This window comes from Lepidochelys kempii, chromosome 5 (genome assembly GCF_965140265.1).
Source record: "Lepidochelys kempii isolate rLepKem1 chromosome 5, rLepKem1.hap2, whole genome shotgun sequence".
Lineage (NCBI taxonomy): Eukaryota > Metazoa > Chordata > Testudines > Cheloniidae > Lepidochelys > Lepidochelys kempii.
The window spans coordinates 26,828,436-26,851,887 of record NC_133260.1 but is presented as its reverse complement, the minus strand read 5'-3'; the positions used below and the strand labels follow the sequence as shown (position 1 = coordinate 26,851,887).

General features: G+C 41.5%; 1 protein-coding gene across 3 annotated transcripts in view; it reads right to left on the bottom strand.

Annotated features, from left to right (window-relative positions):
- WDR70 (WD repeat domain 70) overlaps positions 1-23,452 on the bottom strand; it is a 271,958-nt gene that overhangs the window by 230,424 nt on the left and 18,082 nt on the right. For all 3 annotated transcript variants that reach the window (XM_073343800.1, XM_073343799.1, XM_073343801.1), the window contains exons 4-5: positions 20,896-21,016; positions 12,858-13,044 (exon numbers count right to left, since the gene is read on the bottom strand). In XM_073343800.1, coding sequence (XP_073199901.1) covers positions 12,858-13,044; positions 20,896-21,016 — 308 coding nt within the window. The remainder of the gene's footprint in view (positions 1-12,857; positions 13,045-20,895; positions 21,017-23,452) is intronic.

Below are 23,452 nucleotides of genomic sequence, written 5' to 3'. Positions count from 1 at the left end.
TCCCCAATAACTGGTACCATCACATGCTGTCTCATGGAATTTAGTTCCAAGAACAATACTAAAAAGTTAGTCAAGGCAGAGATCACAAACCATACACCACTGATATGTTTCAACCCTCTAGTTTGTACTCATCATGCATTATATGATCACTCTCCATAAAATAAAGTATCTGCAAAATATTCAAAACCAACAGTACTGATTCAACATACCGTAAGGCAGAACAGTCAGCTATAATAAGTGATCAATCTTCCTAACCAATTACCATACAAATGAAGAGTGAAAAGTTTCCAGACAAAAGTCAGTAATGGCCAAAATGTACTCCCCCCTACTAAAACTGTTCAGTAGTGTACACAAATCAGTTGGGTAGCCTTGGACCAGTTCTCACTTGACAGATGCCTACCTCCCACCACAACTGATACTAATAAACACTACTATCAACAGTCTCCATTAACAAACAAATCTATCACGGAGAAATAATTACCCTCCCACTGCTACAGGTGGCCAGTCAGGTCAGGCTTGAGGCACACTGGCAGGGTACTATGGTGAAGCCAGCATTAGAACCGGTCATGTTGGTTTAGAGAAGAGAAGTCTGAGCGGGGAACATGATAACATACTTCAAATATGTAGACGGTTGTTATAAAGAGGATGGTGATTAATTGTTGTCTATGTCCACTGTGAGGAGAGCAAGACGTAATTGTCTTAGTATGCAGCAAAGGACACTTGGCTTGGATAATAAGAAAAAAAAATTAACTGCAAGGGTAGTAAAGTTCTGGAAGTGGCTTCCAAGGGAGGTTGGGGAGAGCCCAACATTGGAGATTAGACAAACATTTGTCAGGGATGGTCTAGGTTAGGGGTTGGCAACCTGCAGCTCCAGAGCTGCATGGGGCTCTTTGGATGCCCCCTTGCGAGTAGCTGTTTTTTGAGGGGGTTTGAGGTGCAGGCACTGGCCAGGAGGCACTTATCACATGCAGCTCCAGGCCAGCAGCACAGGAGGGCTCAGGCAGGCTGCTCGCCTGCCCTGGTACCTCACTGCTCCTGGAAGAGTCTGGCTGCTGGCATGTCTGGGCACGCCCCTTGGAGGGAGGGGGCAGAGGGTCTCCATGCACTGCCCACGCCCATAAGCACTGGCCCGCAGCTGTGAGGACGGTGCTGGGGGTGGGAGCAGTGTGTGGAGCCGCCTCCCCCTGCCCCGCCAGGGCACGCAAAGACATGCCAGCAGCCAGCCACTTCCAGGAGCAGCATGGGGCCAGGGCAGGCAGGCAGCCTGCCTGAACCCTGCTATGCTGCCGGCCAGGAGCCACCTGTGGTAAGCGCCTCCCGGCCAGAGCCTGCACCTTGCATCCCCTCCCATACCCCAACCCCCTGCCCCAGGTTAGAACCCCCTCCTGCAGCCAAACTCCCTTCCAGACCTTGCATCCCCTCCAGCACCCCAATTCCCTACCCCAGCCCCCTCCTGTTTATATTCAAATGGCTCATTACCAAGGCAACTGTTGTCTACCAATAAAACTCTTGGAATTTCTTGTGAAAAGGAAGCGGATGTGCTATGTCTTTACTAGTATTTTCAAATGGTTGGACGTTGGAACAAAGTCTAAAGTCAGAAATAACAGATCAGATAAATGCCTTCAATCAAAAAAATTGCAACCAAAAAGATAAAAGACAAACACCGAGAATTTCAAAATGATTGGACGGAGTCTTGTTTTTCTAGCAAGTTCAGCCGAACTCCAAGCGTGCTTCATTTGCAACGAGAAACTATCCAACGACAAGAAATCAAACCTAGAAAGACATTTTTAAAAGAAACGTTGGACGTTCACTGAAACTTATCCAGCTGGTGATGCAAGGAAAAAAGCAGTAGAGGAGCTCCGATGCAAAGCAGAGCAAACAAGATGTACGTTTGCTAAATGGATGGAGGAGCCAAGCGGAACCATTACTGCTAGTTTCATGGAAGCTCAAGCAATGAAACGAGGGAAGTCATTCACATTTGGAGAATACGTGAAAGAAAGTTTCAATAAAACATCTAAGCACCTCTTCGGCAATTTTAAAAACAAAGATGAAATAGTTAGGAAAATCAGAGAAATGCCATTATCTGCGAAGACTACAAAGGACAGAACTATTAAGATGGTCACAGACTTAACCAGCCAGCAGGTTAGTGACATTAGATCAGCATCAGATTTTTCTATTGCCTGCAATGAGACATGCGATGTGGATGACATCGCTCAGGTTGCCTTACTCGGCAGATACATTAATGATCAAGGTCCTCAAGAAAAGTTGATCATATTATTGCCACTAAAAGACAAACTTGGGGCAAAGATTTTGTATCTGCTGTCACTGAATGTCTGAAACAAAAAGATATTGACATCAACAGAATAGTTTCTATTGCTACAGATGGAGCACCGAGCATGAAGGGGGAACACAAAGGTTTTGTTCCTTTACTTAAAGAAAGCATGGAGCACGATGTAATTTCATTTCACTGCATAATCCACCAGGAGGCACTCTGTGCACAAACCTTTCCAGAGGAAATCTCAAAAGTAAAGGAAATGGTCTTACAGATTGAGAGCACTTGTCATAATTTTGTTAACAATCATCAGCAGTTTTGTGAGCTTCTTCGAGAAGTTAACTGCCAATATTCTGATCTTCTCATGTACAACAAGGTAAGATGGCTTTCCAGGGGTGCAGTCCTGGTGAGGTTTGAGTCACGTCTTGAGGAAATTAGGGTGTTCGAGAAAAGGGCCTTAAATATGTAGCGCTAACAGATCGTCACTATCTGCAGAAATTCAATTTCACGGTGGATTTAACTTCTCATTTAAACATGTTGAATTGGAAACTACAGGGAAAAGGAAACACTGCAATTTCCATTTTGGAAGAAGTTATTTCATTTGAACGAAAGCTGTCTTTGTTTGTAAGAGACATTGTGATGGGCATGTTAGTGCATTTCCCAACACTGAAGCAATACAAACAAACGACTAACATTGACGTTAGGTTCCTTGCAGAAACAGTCATCAAAATGCAAGCTGCATTTGTTGACTGATTTCACAAGTTCAGAAGGGAACTTTGTCATTTCTGTTGAAATTGCTTGAAGCTGACACTTCTACATTGAATTTTTCAACATTTGAGGGAATCGATCGAGCGCAATTTGAACTTGAATTAGTGGACTTGCAAGACAAGGATTTATGGAATTCAAAATTGAAAGACCTTGTCACTGAACTTGAAAACCTGGAATGGCAGAAATCCACCCTGGGGCTACAACACAAGTGGTCTGAAATGGATGACTTTAAATGGCAAGACCAGATTTTATTCGACGTTTGGAACGGTCTACCGGATATGTACAGTAAGCTGAAGAAATACGCATTTGGGCTTCTCCCAATCTTCGGTTCAACACACTTCTGTGAACAAGTGTTTTCCAACATGAATTTCATCAGAAACAAACTGAGGAGCCAACTGCAAGATATGAATCTTGAGTCCTGCTTGAAAATGAAAATCATGGCATATTCACCAAACATTGAGCAACTCTAAAGATGTCCAACAACAGAAGTTGCATTAAAAGTAGTGGTGAGTAGTAATAACTTTAATATGTTCAATTATTATTAGTTGATAAATTCTAACTCTACAAGTAGCTTTGCATGTGATCCGGCTCTCTAAATATTTTGGTCAAAAACAAAAAAAAATGGATCTTCTTCTTTGAAAGGTTGCCAACCCCTGGTCTAGATATACACTTAATTCATAGAATCATAGACTTTAAGGTCAGAAGGGACCATTATAATCATCTAGTCTGACCTCCTGCACAACGCAGGTCACGGAATCTCACCCCCCTAACAAACCCCTAACTTATGTCTGAGCTACTGAAGTCCTCAAATCATGGTTTAAAGACTTCAAGATGCAGAGAATCCCCCAGCAAGTAACCCCATGCTGCAGAGAAAGGCAAAACCCCCCCAGGGCCTTTGCCAGACTGCCCTGGGGAAAAGTTTCTTCCCAACCCCAAATATGGCGATCGGCTAAACCCTGAGCATGTTGGCAAGACTCACCAGCCAGACACCCAGGAAAGAATTCTCTGTCGTAACTCAGATCCCACCCCATATAATATCCATCACAGGCCATTGGGCATATCTATCGCGAGTAGTCGAAGATCAATTAATTGCCAAAATTAATTAGGCTATCCCATCATATCATCTCCTCCATAAACTTATCAAGCTTTGTTTTGAAGCCAGATATGTCATTTGCCCCCACTGCTTCCATTGGAAGGCTGTTCCAGAACTTCACTCCTCTGATGGTTAGAAACCTTCGTCTAAATTCAAGTCTAAGCTTCCTGATGGCCAGTTTAGATCCATTTGTTCTTGTGTCCACATTGGTACTGAGCTTAAATAATTCTTCTCCCTCCATGGCATTTATCCCTCTGATACATTTATAGATAACAATCATATCTCCTCTCAGCCTTCTTTTAGTTACGCTAAACAAGCCAAGCTCATTGAGTCTCCTTTCATAAGACAGGTTTTCCATTCCTCGGATCGTCCTAGTAGCCCTTCTCTGTACCTGTTCCAGTTTGTTCCTCAGCATGGGGGATGACCTTTCAAGCCTTACATTTCTATGATTGATGCACGTGCTGTAACAATTCTATGAACAGTTGGAAGACTTGAGACTCCATGGCTGAAGTTTACACTTTGTCAAGGAAGCAATTAGCTTCCTACAAGATCAAAAAAGTAGAAAAAAAAAAAAAAAGTGTCCTTCAGCGGAGTCACATCAGCATAAAAATGTTGTGGCAGAACAGAAAATTGGGCCCATAATTGGTTTAGAAACAAAGAGCATATTCCTGAACCAATCCTTTCATTTAATGTCTCATAGTACTTCCCTGCAACTCCCTCCAGGCTGAGGTATAATCAGGAAAAAGGGATCAGGGAGTTCTCATAACATCAACACCTGCTTTTCTTGGGGCTCAGAGGATCTTACTGTGATCACCAATCGATCGACAGGAAATCAGGAAAGTGCAGATGTTTCCTTATTCCCTTCACAGGAAACAAAAATAGCTAAATTCAGGCACAGCAGTAATGGGAGGCTCTGGACCCCAAAGGCCTCTGGCATCCATGTTGACAAAATTTTCCCAGTTACAAATTAACTGTTTAGACTGAAAACCCACAAGTCTCATATTTCTGCTCCTCTGCTTATTCTCAAACAAATCTAACCTAGACTTTTTTTTTTTTTTTAATTATTGTCTTTAGTTCAGACAATCTTAAAACACATCCATCTGCTGCTACCTCTAGGTCTGAAACTTTTCATTCTGGGTCTTTTAATCTGGGTTCCCAGTTGCTGCCTCTCCCCCTTCCCCCCCCAACCCAATCAGATGTAGTTATGTAGTTATTTCATGCACAGTCATCCAAACAGATATAAATCAATACAGAGCAACCATGTAAGGAAATTTCTAGAAAGTCAGACTGTCAACCAGAAAACGAGAAAGCCACTGAGAAAGGTCACATTTGAAAAGTAAAGTCAGCTGGTTCAGCACTTTGTTTCCCCTTTGGCATTCTTAAGGGATTTACAGTACCACAGCAAGAATTTAACTTAGCAAGCTTCCCATTTCCCTATGGAGACAGAAAGTGAAAAGATACTGTATTCAGAGTTCAAAATCCACATATCAAGAGAGTTATACATGTAAATCTGTCACAAGTGCCTACATATCTCAGCAACAGTTTGCATGTCAGCTACCACATGTATATTATTTATTGCACGCTTATATTTATGACTTACATTTATTGCTTGCTTCATCCCCAAAGATTTAAAAGTATAAATGTAAAGCACTAAGGAAATGCAGCATCTTTAATGGAGGGCAACAGAACTGGCATACAGCAGTAAGAAGTAAGGGAGTCTGTTACAACTTGATGCCAATCTGTAGTGGAAACATTGTTCTACCTTGTTATTTATATTCCCTACACCACTGTAATGAAGGTTCCGTTTAAACCACAAATTGGAACAGTGGGGTAAATGGGACCATCGATTCACATATAGTTAATAAAATTAGATGCTCTACTTACAATATAAATGGCAAGGTACGCACGCCTAGCACCCTGTCCACATTATATTGTTGTTCCTAATACATTTCCAAAATAGTTTTTTTGCCCAACAGGAAGATGGGTTTTCTGTGGACGATGATAATCTATAAAACTATTATATAGATGGTTACTGTTGAATCTTAAGCATTGTTTCATAACACTGTTAAAATTTCAACCACGGTGATAACAAAGGCGAAGATCAATGTTGAGCCTTTGGTGGCCTGTTCATGGTGTGGCTTATATCATATATTAGCCAAATTTCATGAGGAAGAGACCCTACCTTTCCAGTGTTTTCACTCTAATGTGTACCAATATATTTCTCTTGCTTGCCAGTATGTTTTCTCCCACCTCTCCCACATACAGATAACAATTTATACGAAGTATTGGATCACACAGTAATCAGCTAGCTGTGAAAACCCACAGCACTTGTGTCGTCCAATCTGCTCTCGGCAGAGCTACTATCTAGATCTTTCAAACCAAGGTCTTAACTCTTTTAAAAAAAATCCTATATATACAGGCTAAGTATAGGATTAATCACATAAGGAAATAGGTCTAACAGGCTATGTATGGGGCTACAAGTCAGGATCTCTCAAATTGCAACTGCTGCTTTGACACTGGCTTACTACTTTACAGTCGGTCCCCAGCCTGTAGCAGTGCATGGGATTCTTCTGTCCTAAGTGCAGGACTCTGCACTTGTCTTTGTTGAACCTCATCAGATTTCTATTGGCCCAATCCTCTAATTTGTCTAGGTCACTCTGGACGCTATCCCTACCGTCCAGCGTATCTACCTCTCCCCACAGCTTAGTGTTATCTGCGAACCTGCTGAGGGTTTAATTAATCCCATCATCCAGATCATTGATAAAGATGTTGAACAAAACTGGCCCCAGGACCGATCCCTGGGGCACTCCGCTTGATATTGGATGCCAACTACACATCAAGCCATTGATCACTACCCGTTGAGCCCGACAATCTAGTCAGCTTTTTATCCACCTTACAGTCCATTCATCCAACCCATACTTTTTTAACTTGCTGGCAAGAATACTGTGGGAGACGGTATCAAAAGCTTTGCTAAAGTCAAGATGTATCACATCCACCGCTTTCCCCATATCTACAGAGCCAACTGTCTCATCATAGAAGGCAATCAGGTTGGTCAGGCATGACTTGCCCTAGGTGAATCCATGCTGACTGTTCCTGATCTCCTTCCTTTCCTCCAAGTGCTTCAAAATGGATTCCTTGAGAACCTGCTCTGTGATTTTGCTGGGGACTTTGAAGTGAGGCTGACCAGTCTGTAGTTCCCCAGGTTCTCTTTCTTCCCTTTTTTAAATGTGGGCACTATATTTGCCTTTTTCCAATTGTGATCACCATGAATTTTCAAAGATAATGGCCAATGGCTCTGCAATCACATCAGCCAACTCTCTCAGCACCCTTGGATGCATTAGATCTGGACCCATGGACTGTATTTTAAAGAATCCTTATTGTGGTTACAGGGACAAACCATCCCGATGTGTAGAAAGAATAGTAAATATGGCAGGCGACCAGCTTGGCTTAACAATGAAATCCTTGCTGATCTTAAACACAAAAAAGAGGCTTACAAGAAGTGGAAGATTGGACAAATGACCAGGGATGAGTATATAAATATTGCTCGGGCATATAGAAATGAAATCTGGAAGGCTAAATCACACCTGGAGTTGCAGCTAGCGAGGGATGTTAAGAGTAACAAGAAGGGTTTCTTCAGGTATGTTGGAAACAAGAAGAAAGCCAAGGAAAGTGTGGGTCCCTTACTGAATGAGGGAGGCAACTTAGTGACAGAGGATGTGGAAAAAGCTAATGTATTCAATGCCTTTTTTGCCTCTGTCTTCACGAACAAGGTCAGCTCCCAGACTACTGCACTGGGAAGCACAGCATGGGGAGGAGGTGACCAGCCGTCTGTGAAGAAAGAAGTGGTTCGGGACTATTTAGAAAAACTGGACGTGCACAAGTCCATTGGGCCGGATGCGTTGCATCCGAGAGTGCTAAAGGAGTTGGCGGATGTGATTGCAGAGCCATTGGCCACTATCTTTGAAAACTCATGGCGATCGGGAGAAGTCCCAGACGACTGGAAAAAGGCTAATGTAGTGCCAATCTTTAAAAAAAGGGAAGGAGGAGGATCCTGGGAACGACAGGCCGGTCAGCCTCACCTCAGTCTCTGGAAAAATCATGGAGCATGTCCTCAAGGAACCAATTCTGAAGCACTCAGATGAGAGGAAAGTGATCAGGAACAGTCAGCATGGATTCACCAAGGAAAAGTCATGCCTGACTAATCTAATTGCCTTCTATGATGAGATAATTGGTTCTGTGGATGAAGGGAAAGCAGTGGACGTGTTGTTCCTTGATTTTAGCAAAGCTTTTGACACTGTCTCCCATAGTATTCTTGCCAGCAAGTTAAAGAAGTATGGGCTGGATGAATGGACTATAAGATGGATAGAAAGTTGGCTAGATTGTCGGGCTCAACGGGTAGTGATCAATGGCTCCATGTCTAGTTGGCAGCTGGTATCAAGTGGAGTACCCCAAGGGTTGGTCCTAGGGCCGGTTTTGTTCAATATCTTCATAAATGACCTGGAGGATGGTATGGATTGCACCCTCAGCAAGTTTGCAGATGACACTAAACGGGAGAGAGGTAGATACGCAGGAGGGTAGGGATAGCATACAGAGGGCCCTAGACAAATTAGAGGATTGGGCCAAAAGTAATCTGATGAGGTTCAACAAGGACAAGTGCAGAGTCCTGCAGTTAGGACGGAAGAATCCAATGCACCGCTACAGACTTGGGACCGAATGGCTAGGCAGCAGTTCTGCAGAAAAGGACCTAGGGGTGACAGTGGACGAGAAGCTGGATATGAGTCAACAGTGTGCCCTCGTTGCCAAGAAGGCCAATGGCATTTTGGGGTGTATAAGTAGGGGCATAGCCAGCAGATCGAGGGATGTGATCGTTCCCCTCTATTCGACATTGGTGAGGCCTCATCTGGAGTACTGTGTTCAGTTTTGGGCCCCACACTACAAGAAGGATGTGGAGAAATTGGAGAGAGTCCAGCGAAGGGCAACAAAAATGATTAGGGGACTGGAACACATGAGTTATGAGGAGAGGCTGAGGGAACTGGGATTGTTTAGTCTGCGGAAGAGAAGAACGAGGGGGGATTTGAGAGCTGCTTTTAACTGAAAGGTGGATCCAAAGAGGATGGATCTAGACTATTCTCAGTAACAGCAGATGACAGGACAAGGAGTAATGGTCTCAAGTTGCAGTAGGGGAGATTTAGGTTGGATATTAGGAAAACTTTTTCACTAGGAGGGTGGTGAAACACTGGAATGTGTTACCTAGGGAGGTGGTGGAAACCCCTTCCTTAGAAGTTTTTAAGGTCAGGTTCGACAAAGCCCTGGCTGGGATGATTTAGTTGGGGATTGGTCCTGCTCTGGGCAGGGGGTTGGACTAGATGACCTCCAGAGGTCCCTTCCAACTCTGGCATTCAAAATAAATTTGTTAGTCTCTACGGTGCCACAAGGGCTGCTCGTGGTTTATACTTTGTGTTATTCACACCTCTGTTGTGGTTAAAAACAAATAAAAAGGGTGACAGGAAAGAAAGACACTAAGATGCAGACACGTGTGGGGGAAGTGGAATAATTAAGGAAAGAAGTATTTATAAAGGTATTTCCACATCCTTCTTCTGTTGTACATTAGTGAAATTGAGAGACATGAGGTTTAAATGTGGTTTTAGTTGGCAATGTATAAAAACATGATTTAAAGTTTACACTATTTTAATTTAATTTAGTGTACACTGAAATCTTTAGAACTTCTAGCAGCAGAACTTTTCATTCCCCTGGGATTAGATATTCTTGCAGGACTTGAGTTCCCAAGCCTAGCTGTTTTGCTATGTGTGGCTTCAACTATTCAGTGCTACAGAGTAGTTACAAACTCGAGAAGTGCTGACAGGAGAGCTGAAGCGTTTGGGCGTGTGGAACTGCTTTCTCGCTCTGTCCTAGGGCAGGGGTGGGGGTAGTTTTGTTTTAGGGTTTTGTTTGTTTGTTTTTGGAGAAGAGGACGGGGACAATCCCACGAGAGCCATGATTTAGAGCCATCCTCTTTGGAACCCCCTTTCAGGGAGTTGAAAGCAGCTATCAAATCCCCCCCCCTCTTTCTTCTCTTATACAGACTAAACAATCCCAGTTCCCTCAGCCTCTCCTCTTAAGTCATGTGTTCCAGTCCCCTAATCATTTTTGTTGCCCTCCGCTGGACGTTCTCCAATTTTTCCACATCCTTCTTGTAGTGTGGGGCCCAAAACTGGACACAGTACTCCAGATGAGGCCTCACCAATGTCAAACATAGGGAACAATCACGTCCCTCGATCTGCTAGCAAATCCCCTACATATACATCCCAAAAGGCCATTGGCCTTCTTGGCAACAAGGGCACACTGTTGACTCATATCCAGCTTCTCGTCCACTGTCACCCCTAGGTCCTTTTCTGCAGAACTGCTGCCGAGCCATTCGGTCCCTAGTCTGTAGTGGTGCATTGGATTCTTCCGTCCTAAGTGCAGGACTCTGCACTTGTCTTTGTTGAACCTCATCAGATTTCTTTTGGCCCAATCCTCCAATTTGTCTAGGTCCCTCTGTATCCTATCCCTAACCTCCAGCATATCTACCTCTCCTCCCAGTTTAGTGTCATCTGCAAACTTGCTGAGGGTGCAATCCACACCATCCTCCAGATCATTAATGAAGATATTGAACAAAACCAGCCTCAGAACCGACTCTTGGGGCACTCCGCTTGATACCGGCTGCCAACTAGACATGGAGCCATTGATCACTACCCGTTGAGCCCGATGATCTAGCCAACTTTCTATCCACCTTATAGTCCATTCATCCAGCCCATACTTCCTTAACTTGCTGGCAAGAATTCTGTGGGAGACCATGTCAAAAGCTTTGCTGAAGTCAAGGAACAACACGTCCACTGCTTTCCCTTCATCCACAGAGCCAGTTATCTCATCATAGAAGGCAATTAGATTAGTCAGGCATGACTTTCCCTTGGTGAATCCACGCTGACTGTTCCTGATCACTTTCCTCTCGTCCAAGTGCTTCAGAATTGATTCCTTGAGGACCTGCTCCATGATTTTTCCAGGAACTGAGGTGAGGCTGACTGTAGTTCAGCCAGTAGATCTGATCTTGTATATATATCTTGGTTCACTTGGAATAAGGCAAACAGTTTCAGATAAAATTAAAATCATCCACAACTTTTACTCAAAACTTACACAGAATCCCCCCACCAAACAAAATAAACCCCACTTAATTATGGGAGAAGGGCACTTTGTTTATTTTTATTTTTCTGCACAACTAGGTTTTATATAGGCAGAGAACCAAAACATCACAAGTGAAACTATTTTCTGTTATGGCAGCTACCAAAGAACATTGGAAACGTCATAAAATCTCCAGTTCAAGGAGATTTGAAAAAGCAGGTGGACCAAACCCCCAACTGATTATGCAGCAATAAGCCCCTGTCAACAGAACATGTTCAATATCCAGTCTCTTCATATTTAAAAGCAAACAAAAAACAGGCTATGTTTTTCTCTAATCCTGAATTTACCATTCCCTTCCAGACTGGAACAAGCTGTTCTGTTATTTATTTGGATTTGAAGAAAAAAAATAATCAGACTTATTTGCAGTGGTATTTTTCCTACCCCCCCAAACATTTTTGGCAAACTTACTCTGTCTGAATTTGGGCCTCTTATTTGGGAAAGGATTATATTCACTGCTTCAATAAGCAAACAATACTAAAGATAAACAGATTGAGAAGTGATTTTGCAGTTACTAGTTGCTTTTCGTGTGTTACTAATCACATTTACATTATGGAAACAACTAGAAATAAAACCATTGAACTTAGCATATGAAACTAATTTTTCCCTGCAATAGCGTCCCAGTTTGTTTCTTTACAACAATGACATTAAAGGAGATACGTCTTCAAAAAGCAGAAAAATATTTTGTGCCATGGTTGGGGAGAAGGAGATATTAAAAATCTATCAAAAAAGAGTGTTGAGTGGAAGGGATTCTGCAATACCATACTGCACATTTAACAACAGGATGCAAACAATTTTCTATAACTTAAGTCTCTCGCCAAGTGTATGATAGCCCTTTTGAGACCTGAAACATAAATCCATATCCTTAGTTAATTTCCCCCCATCTATTACACACACACACAGGATTGTACTGCTGGGTTGTTCTGGAATACTGACATTGGAATACTGACATGGCTGTGTGTATGTTTAAAGCATTCAAGGGGTTTTTTTACTATAGAAAAAAAAGATTACATGGATTTGGTAAACAGCTACTAGAAAAACAAAAAGTCTTGGACCTACAAACAGCAGCAGCACCATTTAAGCCAGTGGCTCTCAACCTTTCCAGACTACTATACTCCTTTCAGGAGTCTGATTTGTCTTGTGTACCCCAAGTTTCACCTCACTTAAAAACTATTTGCTAACAAAATCAGAAATAAGAATACAAAAGTTTCACAGCACACTATTACTGAAAAATTGCTTACTTTCTCATTTTGTTTATATGAAATTTTAGTTTGTACTGACTTTGCTAGTGCTTTTTTAGTGCTTTGCTAGTGCTGTTGTAAAACTAGGCAAATATCTAGATGAGTTGATGTACCCCCTGGAAGACTGCTGCGTACCCCCAGGGCTACATGTACCCGTGGTTGAGAACTACTGATTTAAGTTGTACAGAAAGAATAGTTAGTTACATGTGAAGATCTGCACAGCATATTGAAACATATATACCTTATTTAGGGAAAAAACAATACTTACATTATCTTCCTCTTGCATGTCATCATCATCATCATCACTGTCTTTATACCCTGGTGGAAGTGGTGGCCCAATAAATTCATCATCATCAGTATCCTCTGCTGGTCCTTGAATGGAAGTTTGGCATGGCAAAGGAGGACCAATTAATTCTTCATTTGAACCATCTTCACTGTCACTACTTTCTGTCTCTCTGTATGGAAGAATTGCAAAAACGGTTATTTAAGTAACATGCAGCATTTCTAGAGTGGTTTTCAGAAGCACGCCACATTGGCCTAACTTTGCTCTCATTGAAGTCAATGGCAAAACTCCTACTATCTTCAATGGGAGCAGAGACAGGTCCACCACAATCTTCACAGCAATTTACAAAACTTGCAAAAAAAAAAAGATACTGTAGTGGCAGGCACAATGAAAGAATCTAGGGAGAACAGAATACCATTGTGAAGTTGGTAGGTAGGTATGGTGAAATATGTGCTAAAGCAGCCAACCAAGGGATCACTGCACGGGAGAATAGAAAAAGTTAAATTTTTTTTTTAATTAATGGTGGTATATTAATATGCTTTCAATGTCTACAGTCACAGCAGTACTTAATTATATATCACTTTAGGGCCTGATTCTCCAGTACCTGGCACCTTGTGCAGGCATTTTATACCTGTGTAAAGCAGTAGTAAATCAAAATGGTAATGTTTCAGACTCACTGTGCACAGGTGTAAAGCGAGGAAGAATGAAGGGACATATAAATCTTTATTGCATCTGGCACATAAATACCTTGCAATGCCAGCTACAATAGTGCCACGCAAATGCGTGTTTTAACTTTCTGGTGATATCGTAAACAAGAAGTGGGCAGCATTAGCTCCTGCAAATGTAAACAAACTTGTTCCTCTTAGCGATTGGCTGAACAAGAAGTAGGACTGAGTGGACTTGTAGGCGCAGAAGTTTTACATTGTTTTATTTTTGAATGCAGTTCTTTTTTGTACATAATTCTAAATTTGTAGGGAGAAGCAATAGAGAATAAGGCAGAGAAAATGCAAAATACAGTATAAGCTTTACAACCCTTAAAACTTAAAGCAGAGGAGATCATGCACTTTAGACCAAATACTCAATCTCCACTGTAATCTCCTAGTGTAGCCTCTGGAGTGTAAAGATCATGTGCTATTACAGGGATTGGCAACCTTTGGCAAGTGGCCTGTCAGGGAAAGCCGCTGGCAGTCCGGGATGGTTTGTTTAGCTGTGGCATCTACAGGTTCGGCCCATCACAGCTCCCACTGGCTGCGGGTTCGCCCTCCCCCGCCAATGTGGGCTGCGGGAAGCAGCGGCAAGCACATCCCGTGGCCCACGCCACTTCCCCCATCCCCTATTGGCCAGGGACGGTGAACAGAGGCCAGTGGTAGCTGTGATCAGCCGAACCTGCGGATGCTGCAGGTAAACAAGCCATCCCAGCCTGTCAGTGGATGGGCTGCGTGCCAAAGGCTGCCGATCCCTGTGCTATTACCATTTCACACAGGGAACATCCATTGAAGTCCACAGGAATTGTGCAAACACACATAATTTAATCACGAAGACATTTTTGAAAAGTAAAACTGTACCACTATTACTGGTCACATAGAAGCTACTAAAAATAAATGTTCTTGTGCTCCCTCTGCTGGCTCTACAAAAGCAGTTACCCACTTCCCAGTTGTGCTAACAGCAGTTACACCATTGCAAAAACAATAAAATAAATTAAGTATTGTGCGTAAAAAATTTTATTACTTGTAAAATTAATACTCCCAATACAGATAAAGTGCTTTAAAAAAAAAAAAAATCAGAGGTCCCTATCAAGTTCAAGGTCCCATTGTATGTTAGGTAATATACAAACACATCAAAAGAGACAGCCCGTGCCCTAGAAAGCTTATAATTTAACAACAGGTCTGTTCTGAACAAAAACAGTTAACTCATACAATTAACTCAAAAAAATTAATTGTGATAAAAAATTTAATCATGATTAATCACAATTTTAATTGCACTGTTAAACAACAGAATACCAATTGAAATTTATTAACTATTTTGGATGTTTTCCTACATTTTCAAATATATTGATTTCAATTACAACACAGTATACAAAGCAGACAATGCTCACTTTATATTGTTATTTTTATTACAAATATTTGCACTGTAAAACTGGCAAACAGGAAATAGTATTTTTCAGTTCACCTCATACAAGTACTGTAGTGCAATCTCTTTATCATGAAAGTGCAACTTACAAATGTAGATTTTTTTGTTACATAACTGCACCCAGAAACAAAACAATGTAAAAACTTTAGAACCTACAAGTCCACTCATTCCTACTTCTTGTTCAGCCAATTGTTAAGACAAATAAGTTTGTTTACATTTACAGGATATAATGCTGCCCGTTCCTTGTTTACAATGTCACCTGAAAGTGAGAACAGGCATTCGCATGGCAAATTTTGTAGCCAGCATTGCAAGGTCTTTACGTGCCAAATATGCTAAACATTCATACGCTCCTTCATGCTTCGGCCACCATTCTAGAGGATATGCTTCCAATCTGATGATGCTCGTAAAAAAATAATGCATTAATTAAATTTATGACTAAACTCCTTGGGAGAGAATTGTACGTCTCCTGCCTGCATTCTGCCATATATTTTATGTTATAGCAGTTTCCGACGATGACCAGCACATGTTGTTCATTTTAAGAACACTTTCACGGCAGATTTGACAAAATAAAAAGAGGGTATCAATGTGAGATTTCTAAAGATAGCTACATCATTCGACCCAAGATTTAAGAATCTGAAGTGCCTTTCAAAATCTGAGAGGGACAAGGGGTAGCGCATGCTTTCAGACGTCTTAAAAAGCAAACTACAGAACCCGAACCACCAAAAAAGAAAATCAACCTTCTACTGGTAGCAGCTGACTGACGCCAATAACGAAAATGAACATGTGACTGTCCGCACTGCTCCGGATGGTTATCGAGCAGAACCCGTTATCAGCATGTCCTCTCGAATGGTGGTTGAAGAATGAAGGGACATATAAATCTTTATTGCATCTGGCACATAAATACCTTGCAATGCCAGCTACAATAGTGCCACGCAAATGCGTGTTTTAACTTTCTGGTGATATCGTAAACAAGAAGTGGGCAGCATTAGCTCCTGCAAATGTAAACAAACTTGTTCCTCTTAGTGATTGGCTGAACAAGAAGTAGGACTGAGTGGACTTGTAGGCGCAGAAGTTTTACATTGTTTTATTTTTGAATGCAGTTCTTTTTTGTACATAATTCTAAATTTGTAAGTTCAACTTTCATGATAAAGAGATTGCACTACAGTACTTGTATTAGGTGAATTGAAAATACTATTTCTTTTCTTTCTCTTTCACAGTGCAAATATTTTAATCAAAAATAACTATTACGTGAGCACTGTGCACTTTGTATTCTGTGTTGTAAGTGAAATCAATATATTTGAAAACGTAGAAAACATCCAAAACTAGTTAAATAAATGGTATTCTATTATTGTTTAAACAGTGTGATTAATCGCAATTAATTTTTTTAATTGTGTGATTAATCATGATTAATTTTTTTTAATCACTTGACAGCCCTAATTTTATCAGTAAACACAAATAAAAGATTACTCAACGTGATTGGAAAGTTCAAGTCAGTCTTTTAGAACAAGAATTAAACACATACACGTTATTTTAAAGTCAGATTTAAGAAAGATGTTCCAATCTGCACTATTCTGAGTACAAATCTAAATTTCTCAACTCTTAGATGAATTCCCAGATCTTCAAACACATCTTCCAGTTAAGAATGGCACACCAAGCAGGAAATATTACAACACAAGTGTCTTGCGTATAGCCTGTCAAGTTTAGTTCTTTACACTGAACAACTACCATCCACCCAACACGGAAGACAGTGAATACTCAGACACTGAAGCAATGAGGGACATGCAAAGTCCTAGATGATCAGGATATGCCTATCTAACAAGTATGACCATGTTCCCTGTAATTATAGTCCAAAATTTCTTTACATCTGAACAAACCCACAATGTATTTATAATTTGTCAGCACTGACAACATGCTGAAATGCAACAAATCAGTGACATGATCTGTGACTCAAAGAATTTATAACCCTAATTGTTTGCTTTGCTTCACATTTACAATTTGTCCAACATAGAATCAAGAGTACACTGTAGATCCCTATTTTCAAAATGTTGAAAGAGAGTAAAGAGGAGATCCTGCCCTGCAAGCGTAGGAGAGATGGAAGGAATAAAATCTTCTGCTGCCCCTTCACTCCTAAAAGATGAGGGGGTGCGAGGAGTGAGAAGAATGGAGAGCTGTAATAAAATGCTGGAAGACTCTCTTCCCTTCCATGCCTCCATCCCCCTCTGTTATGTATTAGTGTAAATTTACAATCTACTGGTTTTTGCTTTCTAGATGTTAGCAGGTGTGTTCTCCTTACAATAATCAGAATTCTTAAAGCATGCATATGAATATACCAATAGCATAACAATTAGAACCTTCTCCTCATAGCTAATTTAGGAATCAACATACTGTAGCTGTCTCGTTTCTCTCTCTTTACACACACAAACTGTGATGGGGCAAGGCCAGATGGCTACAGTAAAGTAGTGGGAGACGGATATATTAGCCACAGGCTAAACAAATCCCTGTTACCAAGATAAGCAAGTGGCAGCTGCTCCAGGTCAATTAAGACACCTGGGGCCAATTAAGATCTTTCCAGAAGGCAGGGAAGACAACTAGGTTGATTGGGACACCTGAAGCCAATCAGGGGCTGGCTGAAACTAGTTAAAAGCCTCCCAGTTAGTCAGGTGGGTGGATGGGTGTGTCAGTCAGGAGCTGTAAGAGGAAGCTGTGCTGTTGGATAAACTGAGCAGTACAAACCAAAACAGGCACAAGGAAGGAGGCCCTGAGATAAGGGTGAAGGAGATATTGAGGAAGTGGGGAGCTGCTGTGGGGAAGTGGCCCAGAGAATTGTACGTGTCCTGTTTCCAAAAGATCAGCTACCATAGCTAATACTATTAGGGTCTCTAGGCTGGAGCCTGGAGTAGAGGGTGGGTGTGGGCTCCTCCATTTCCCCCCCTGAATTAATCAGTGAGACTGGGAGACAACAGAGATTGTGTAAGGAAGAGTAGCCTCTCCTCACCTCCCTTGCTGGCTTATGATGAAAATGGCTCAGTAGGCTGTGACCTTTGCCTCTAGAGAGAGAAGGGTTACGTGGAGGGTCACAGTGAGCCTCTGAGGCTAGCAAAATCCACCAGGAAACGTGGGACCTACAGAGACAAGGACAGTGCTTTGTCACAATACATACATACACACACACATTCCTGAGAGCTTCCATGCCAAAATATTAAAAATTATGTGTGCAATATTTTAAAATTGTGCAAATTTTATCTGTCAAATAAATGTGGAGGTTCCAGCATGGCATTGGGGAACCCAGGCCACTGGCTGCACAGAGGTGGGAGATCACTGTGCAGCTCCCCCCTGGGACATGGACTCAGCAATTAGGCTGCACCCAACCCTGACACAGCACAAGGACAGAGCTTGCCCCAGAAACACCCCAGAGCCCTGCCTCTCTGTGCCAGGTGCGGGCAGGCAGGCAGGCTCAGGAAGGCAGGATCCAAGTGTGGAGGGACTTAGGGTGGGGGGGATCCAGGTGTGGGGCAATCTGGGTGTGGGTGGTTCAGTGGGGGATCTGGGTACAGGGGGGATCTGGTGAATAGGGGCTTGTTGGGGGGGGTTCTGGGTGCAATGGTAATGGGACTCTGCAGGGGGGTGAAGGTGGTTGGGGCTCAGCATGGGAGGATCAGAGTGTCTGGGGGGGTATAGCTCAGCAGGGGGTCTTGGTGTGGGAGGCTCAGTGGGGGGTTCCAGATGCTGGGGGAGTGGGGCTCAATGGGGTGGGAATCCAGGTACGGCTGGTTGGGGCTCAGTGGGGTGGGAATCCAGGTACAGGTGGCTTGTTGGGGTAGTCCAGGTGCAGGGGGATTTGAGCTCATCGGGGAGGGGGTGGTTCTTGGTGCAAAGGGGTGGTAAGCCTAAGCGGGAGGGTCTGGGTATGAGGGAATCTGTATGCACGGGGGTTTGGTGGATAGGGAAGCAGCTCCCGGTATAGTGATCCCTTCCCCTGTAGCTGAGAAGCGATGGGTGCAGGAAGCTTGGGGAGAAAGGGGGAGTTTGCGGAGCTTCCTACAGTCAGGGGAGAAATATGGGGTGGGTCTGACACAGCCCCAGATGCTGTGAAAGGGAAGAGGAAGTCCCATCCTCCCCAGCCCAGCTGCGGCTAGCAGCTGAGCCCGGCACAGGTTAGGAGCCACCAGCTGGGTCTTTTCCAGTCCCGCCTCTCTGCCCCATAGTGATTTACCTCTCTGCCAGCTGACCTGGGCATCTGAACCATACTGTTGGGGAGGGTCTCATGACCGCTCTTGTGGCTTCCTTTTGCTTCCCCATCAGAAAGTCATTTTTCTGCGGGGAAGCAAAGAAATATGTGGGGGATATAAATTCTGCACATGCGCAGTGGTGCAGAATTCCCCCAGGAGTAATGTGTTTGTGTATTATATACATAAAACTGTCAAGAACTTAGGTTAATTTTAGTATGGGGTGGGGCTAGATGACTCAATGTACTTGAAATACAAAAAGACTAAATATTGAGGGGAAAAGTTACTATCTGATGGCTAATGGACAAGTTGGTAACCTTGGATCAGTTCCTTAATGACAAGCATCACAAAGACTGCTGTATTTGGTGCAATTTTGGTCTCAGAAGAGAGTACCAAGGTCTGAATTATGGGCCTTAACTAGCCTCTCACTATTATGTATTGTCCCTCCAGATTAACACTGGGCACAATGACACATTCTCTTCCCAGCTTCCTGTCTCTTTCAGCATCAAGTTCAAAACACCTTATCATAACTTTCAGGGTAATATGTAACTCTGGAATCAGACTACAGCTCCGACTTTTTCTATCAGACTCTTATGTCATGTCCTCTCTTCCCGTTGCTCCCAATCCGGCAATCCCAGAGCCCATTAACAACACTGGAACTCCCTTTAGTTACAAGAGTCCATCTGCATGAATCAGATTGCTGAATAGGGTCCCTTGCCTTCTCCCACTTTCCAACATGCACAGCAAATCTATTCTTCCTCAAATCCCTTATCCAAAAGAAATGTGTTTTGAGAATTTTCTATTATTCTGTGTTCTCTCACATCCTACTTTACCTCTTACGTTTAAACCTCCCTCTCACACATACTGTGCAAGTCTCAGACCTAATATCAGTCACAGCAAGTTTAATTGTAACTCTCGGCCTTCCATTAACAAGGTATCAATACTGAAGATTAGCATTTTAGTATGGTAAGAGTGTAGAGAAAATATTTATATTTTTTTTCAGTTTATGTTCTGCATTTGACAGTACTTTGTGTATAGTCAGGTACTTAAATCACCAGCCACTGTTCATGTGAGGTTTTCCACATAGCAACAGGAGAGAACTATTTTATAATAGAAATTTGTTTTCATGCCAAACTATAGTGAGCACTATAAGGCAACTGGTACAAAACTACATATTTTTATAATTATATGTAGCATGCATGTAGTGGCTACATACATATTTTGATTTGTTTTCCAGTCGACATGGACAAATGTGTTTTATCCAATTTTAGGCGGCAACAGCACCTATTTGTTCCTTGATTTGTCAGTTATGATTTATTTAACCCAATGTCCATTGACTTTTACTGGACTTTTTTTAAGTACAAAATATTGGCAGAATCAAACGTATAAAGAAAACAAGTGCACAAAGTCTTAACAGTGAGAAGATGGCAATCAATCAAAATAGCATACAGCCCTTCAATGTGTTTATAAGCCATAAAACGATTGTAAATTGACAGACCATATTAAGAAAGTGTAGATTAATAATTGCAAATTATAGTGAAAAACGTCCATTTACATAGTTTTGGGGACACAAGTTCAGTGGTCCCTGTCCTCCTCTCAAGAGTACAGACAGCCCTTCAGACAAAACAGTTGTAAGATGGTATGATACTTCCACTATATCTAGGTACCTGCAAGTTAATGCAGAGCAAGCTCCCATCACACTTGAGCCTGAAGCTGCTGAAAGATCATCATCATGTTGGCTTCTTAGTTCTTCTTCTTTATGGGCTTCCTCTTCTCTTGCACGGGCTTCTAAATAGGGAGTGAACATGCAACCGTTAGATCTCCATGTAAAATAATGAAAACTTAGTGCTGCTTTTTGAGACAGTATTATTAAATTCATTTTCAGATACATATTCCAGAAGTATGAAAAGATGAAAGTAGAGCATTTTAATTGAAATTTATTGGTTAACTTTCCCAAACAATAAAATAGCTAATTTCCTTTAAATCTCTGTCATTTTGATACCCAAATGATTACTCAAAGAAACAAACCTCTCGGGGAAAAGTCAAGCTTAAGACACTAAAACTGTTAACTACATGGAATAAAATATATGTTTTATAGCATATACCACTGTTTCACATTTGAACATTTTCAACATCAACAAGGTATGATTAGTCAATACTGATCTTTAATTTTTTCCAGAACAGGGTATTGGTAATTAAATCAGGTGAAGCAAGTCTAGTACACATGGGTATCATTAAATTTGTTACAGCTCTCACTAGTTACTCCCATTTTCCTCACTATAGAGGAGTCCCTATAGAACCATCTCACTCACTATCTGGAGTGACTCACAGCCATGAGTGTCTCCCTCAGGGCAGACTCAAAAAGCAGGGCAGATACCCTAGCTGGTGGTATGTTCTATAATTCGATTTCACCAACCCAGTAACAAATGTGAACTCCCTAAGTACTACACTAGATTTATAATGCAGTCACAGACTCTCTCCTTAAATAATCAGTCTATTTTGCCACCCAGGCAAGCTGGATTATGTGATAAATGGTCATTTGCACCTAAAATCACAAAACATTCAGGTTACACCCAAGAGAACAGTCACTCACCCAGATTGATTTGCATCCTAGATCTCACATCAAAGACAAACTCTAGTCGCCAATTCTATACTAAACTAATTAAAGATTTATTAGTTAAGAAAAAGGAATGAGAGGTTAAAGCAGGTTAAAAATATATGAACAGGTCAATTAGTCTATAATTTCAAAAGGTAGCAGAGATGTAGTAATCTGACAGTTTCCCAAAAGTTGTTAGGGCTACCCAGAGTAAATGTAGGGATCTCTGTCTTCTCGTTTAGTTTTTCTGCCATTAGAGTCCAAACAGTCCAGAGATTAAGAATTTTTCTTGTGTCCATATTATAGCTTCTTCTCTCAGAAACCAAGTTGACAGCAATAGTTCCCACACATCTCTTCTTCGTGGGGTTAAGGCTGTGGGGAAGGAATGCACTTAATATCTTTGATCCTTGATCTCATATAATGGCTCATTTGCATTTAATGAACAGGATTTACCATCATCTTGTAAGAGATGGTTATTTGCATTATACAAGGCTTCTTTCTTGTTTGATGGGTTACTTAGTTACAAGGTTATATACAATGAAAATGTTTGCTGATACAATATAACATGAAATATACTTGAGCGAGAACAATACATGCAACATCCTACAAGCATTTTATAAAATACTAAAACACATTCTTATTAACTTAGCATTATTAAAATAGATATTAGATGTTAACACATTGCCAGCCTCACACCATCTCCCCTACATCATGATAAAACTGACTGCCCGTTTCTTTTAAAAATGTAGTTCTGTCTTATTATCAGAGGGAGACAAGACATTGGGGTGGCTTTAGTAATTCAGAAAAATATGTTCGGAGATGACACACACAATGACCACTTGCCTTCAAATGCATAAGAATTAGTACTTCTTAATTAGGCTTATTTCTCATTTGATTTATTTAATTATAGGGGTACATATGATGTAAATGTTTGCTATTACTTTATAACAGGATACAGAAAAATGAAAAAACAGTGCATGTAACATTTCATTAGTTTTCATGAAGTTTAAACAAAATAAATTTTATATTTAAATATCACTTTGATCTATATTAATACACAAGTGAATTTGCCTGGCTGCCAACTATGCATTTGTAAATGTTCAATGAGGCCTGGGGCTTTGGCTAAGCTGGCACCTGGTCTGTCAGCATCACAAATTGCACGTTAGATCTTGCACAAAAGACAACAACTTGTATCCAATCCTATAAAACTATACACAGATGTATTAATAGGAAAAGGAAGTAAGTTATTTACAAAGTTAAAACAGGTTAACATATGTACACAAATGAGTTACTATCTTACGTTTTCCAAGTCATAGAATCTTCTATGATAAGCAAGCTCTATACATCCTTTAAAGCTAACCCAGGCTAAACAAGAGGGATCTTTTGCTTATGCATAGTAATCCTTGCCCATCAGAGTTCAATCAGCATAAAGATACAGGTCCATCTTGTTAGGGGGTTTTATTCCCTTATCCCCATCCCCTTGTGCTCTGAGCTGCAAACTCAGCTGATAGGAGGAATTCACTTGCATGACTCATTTCATGGGGAGGGGGAATAAGAGCAGAACAACACAGTATTATTCTCTTTAACGTTCAAGGATAGTCTATCTTGGTTCGAACGGCCTTCCTCAT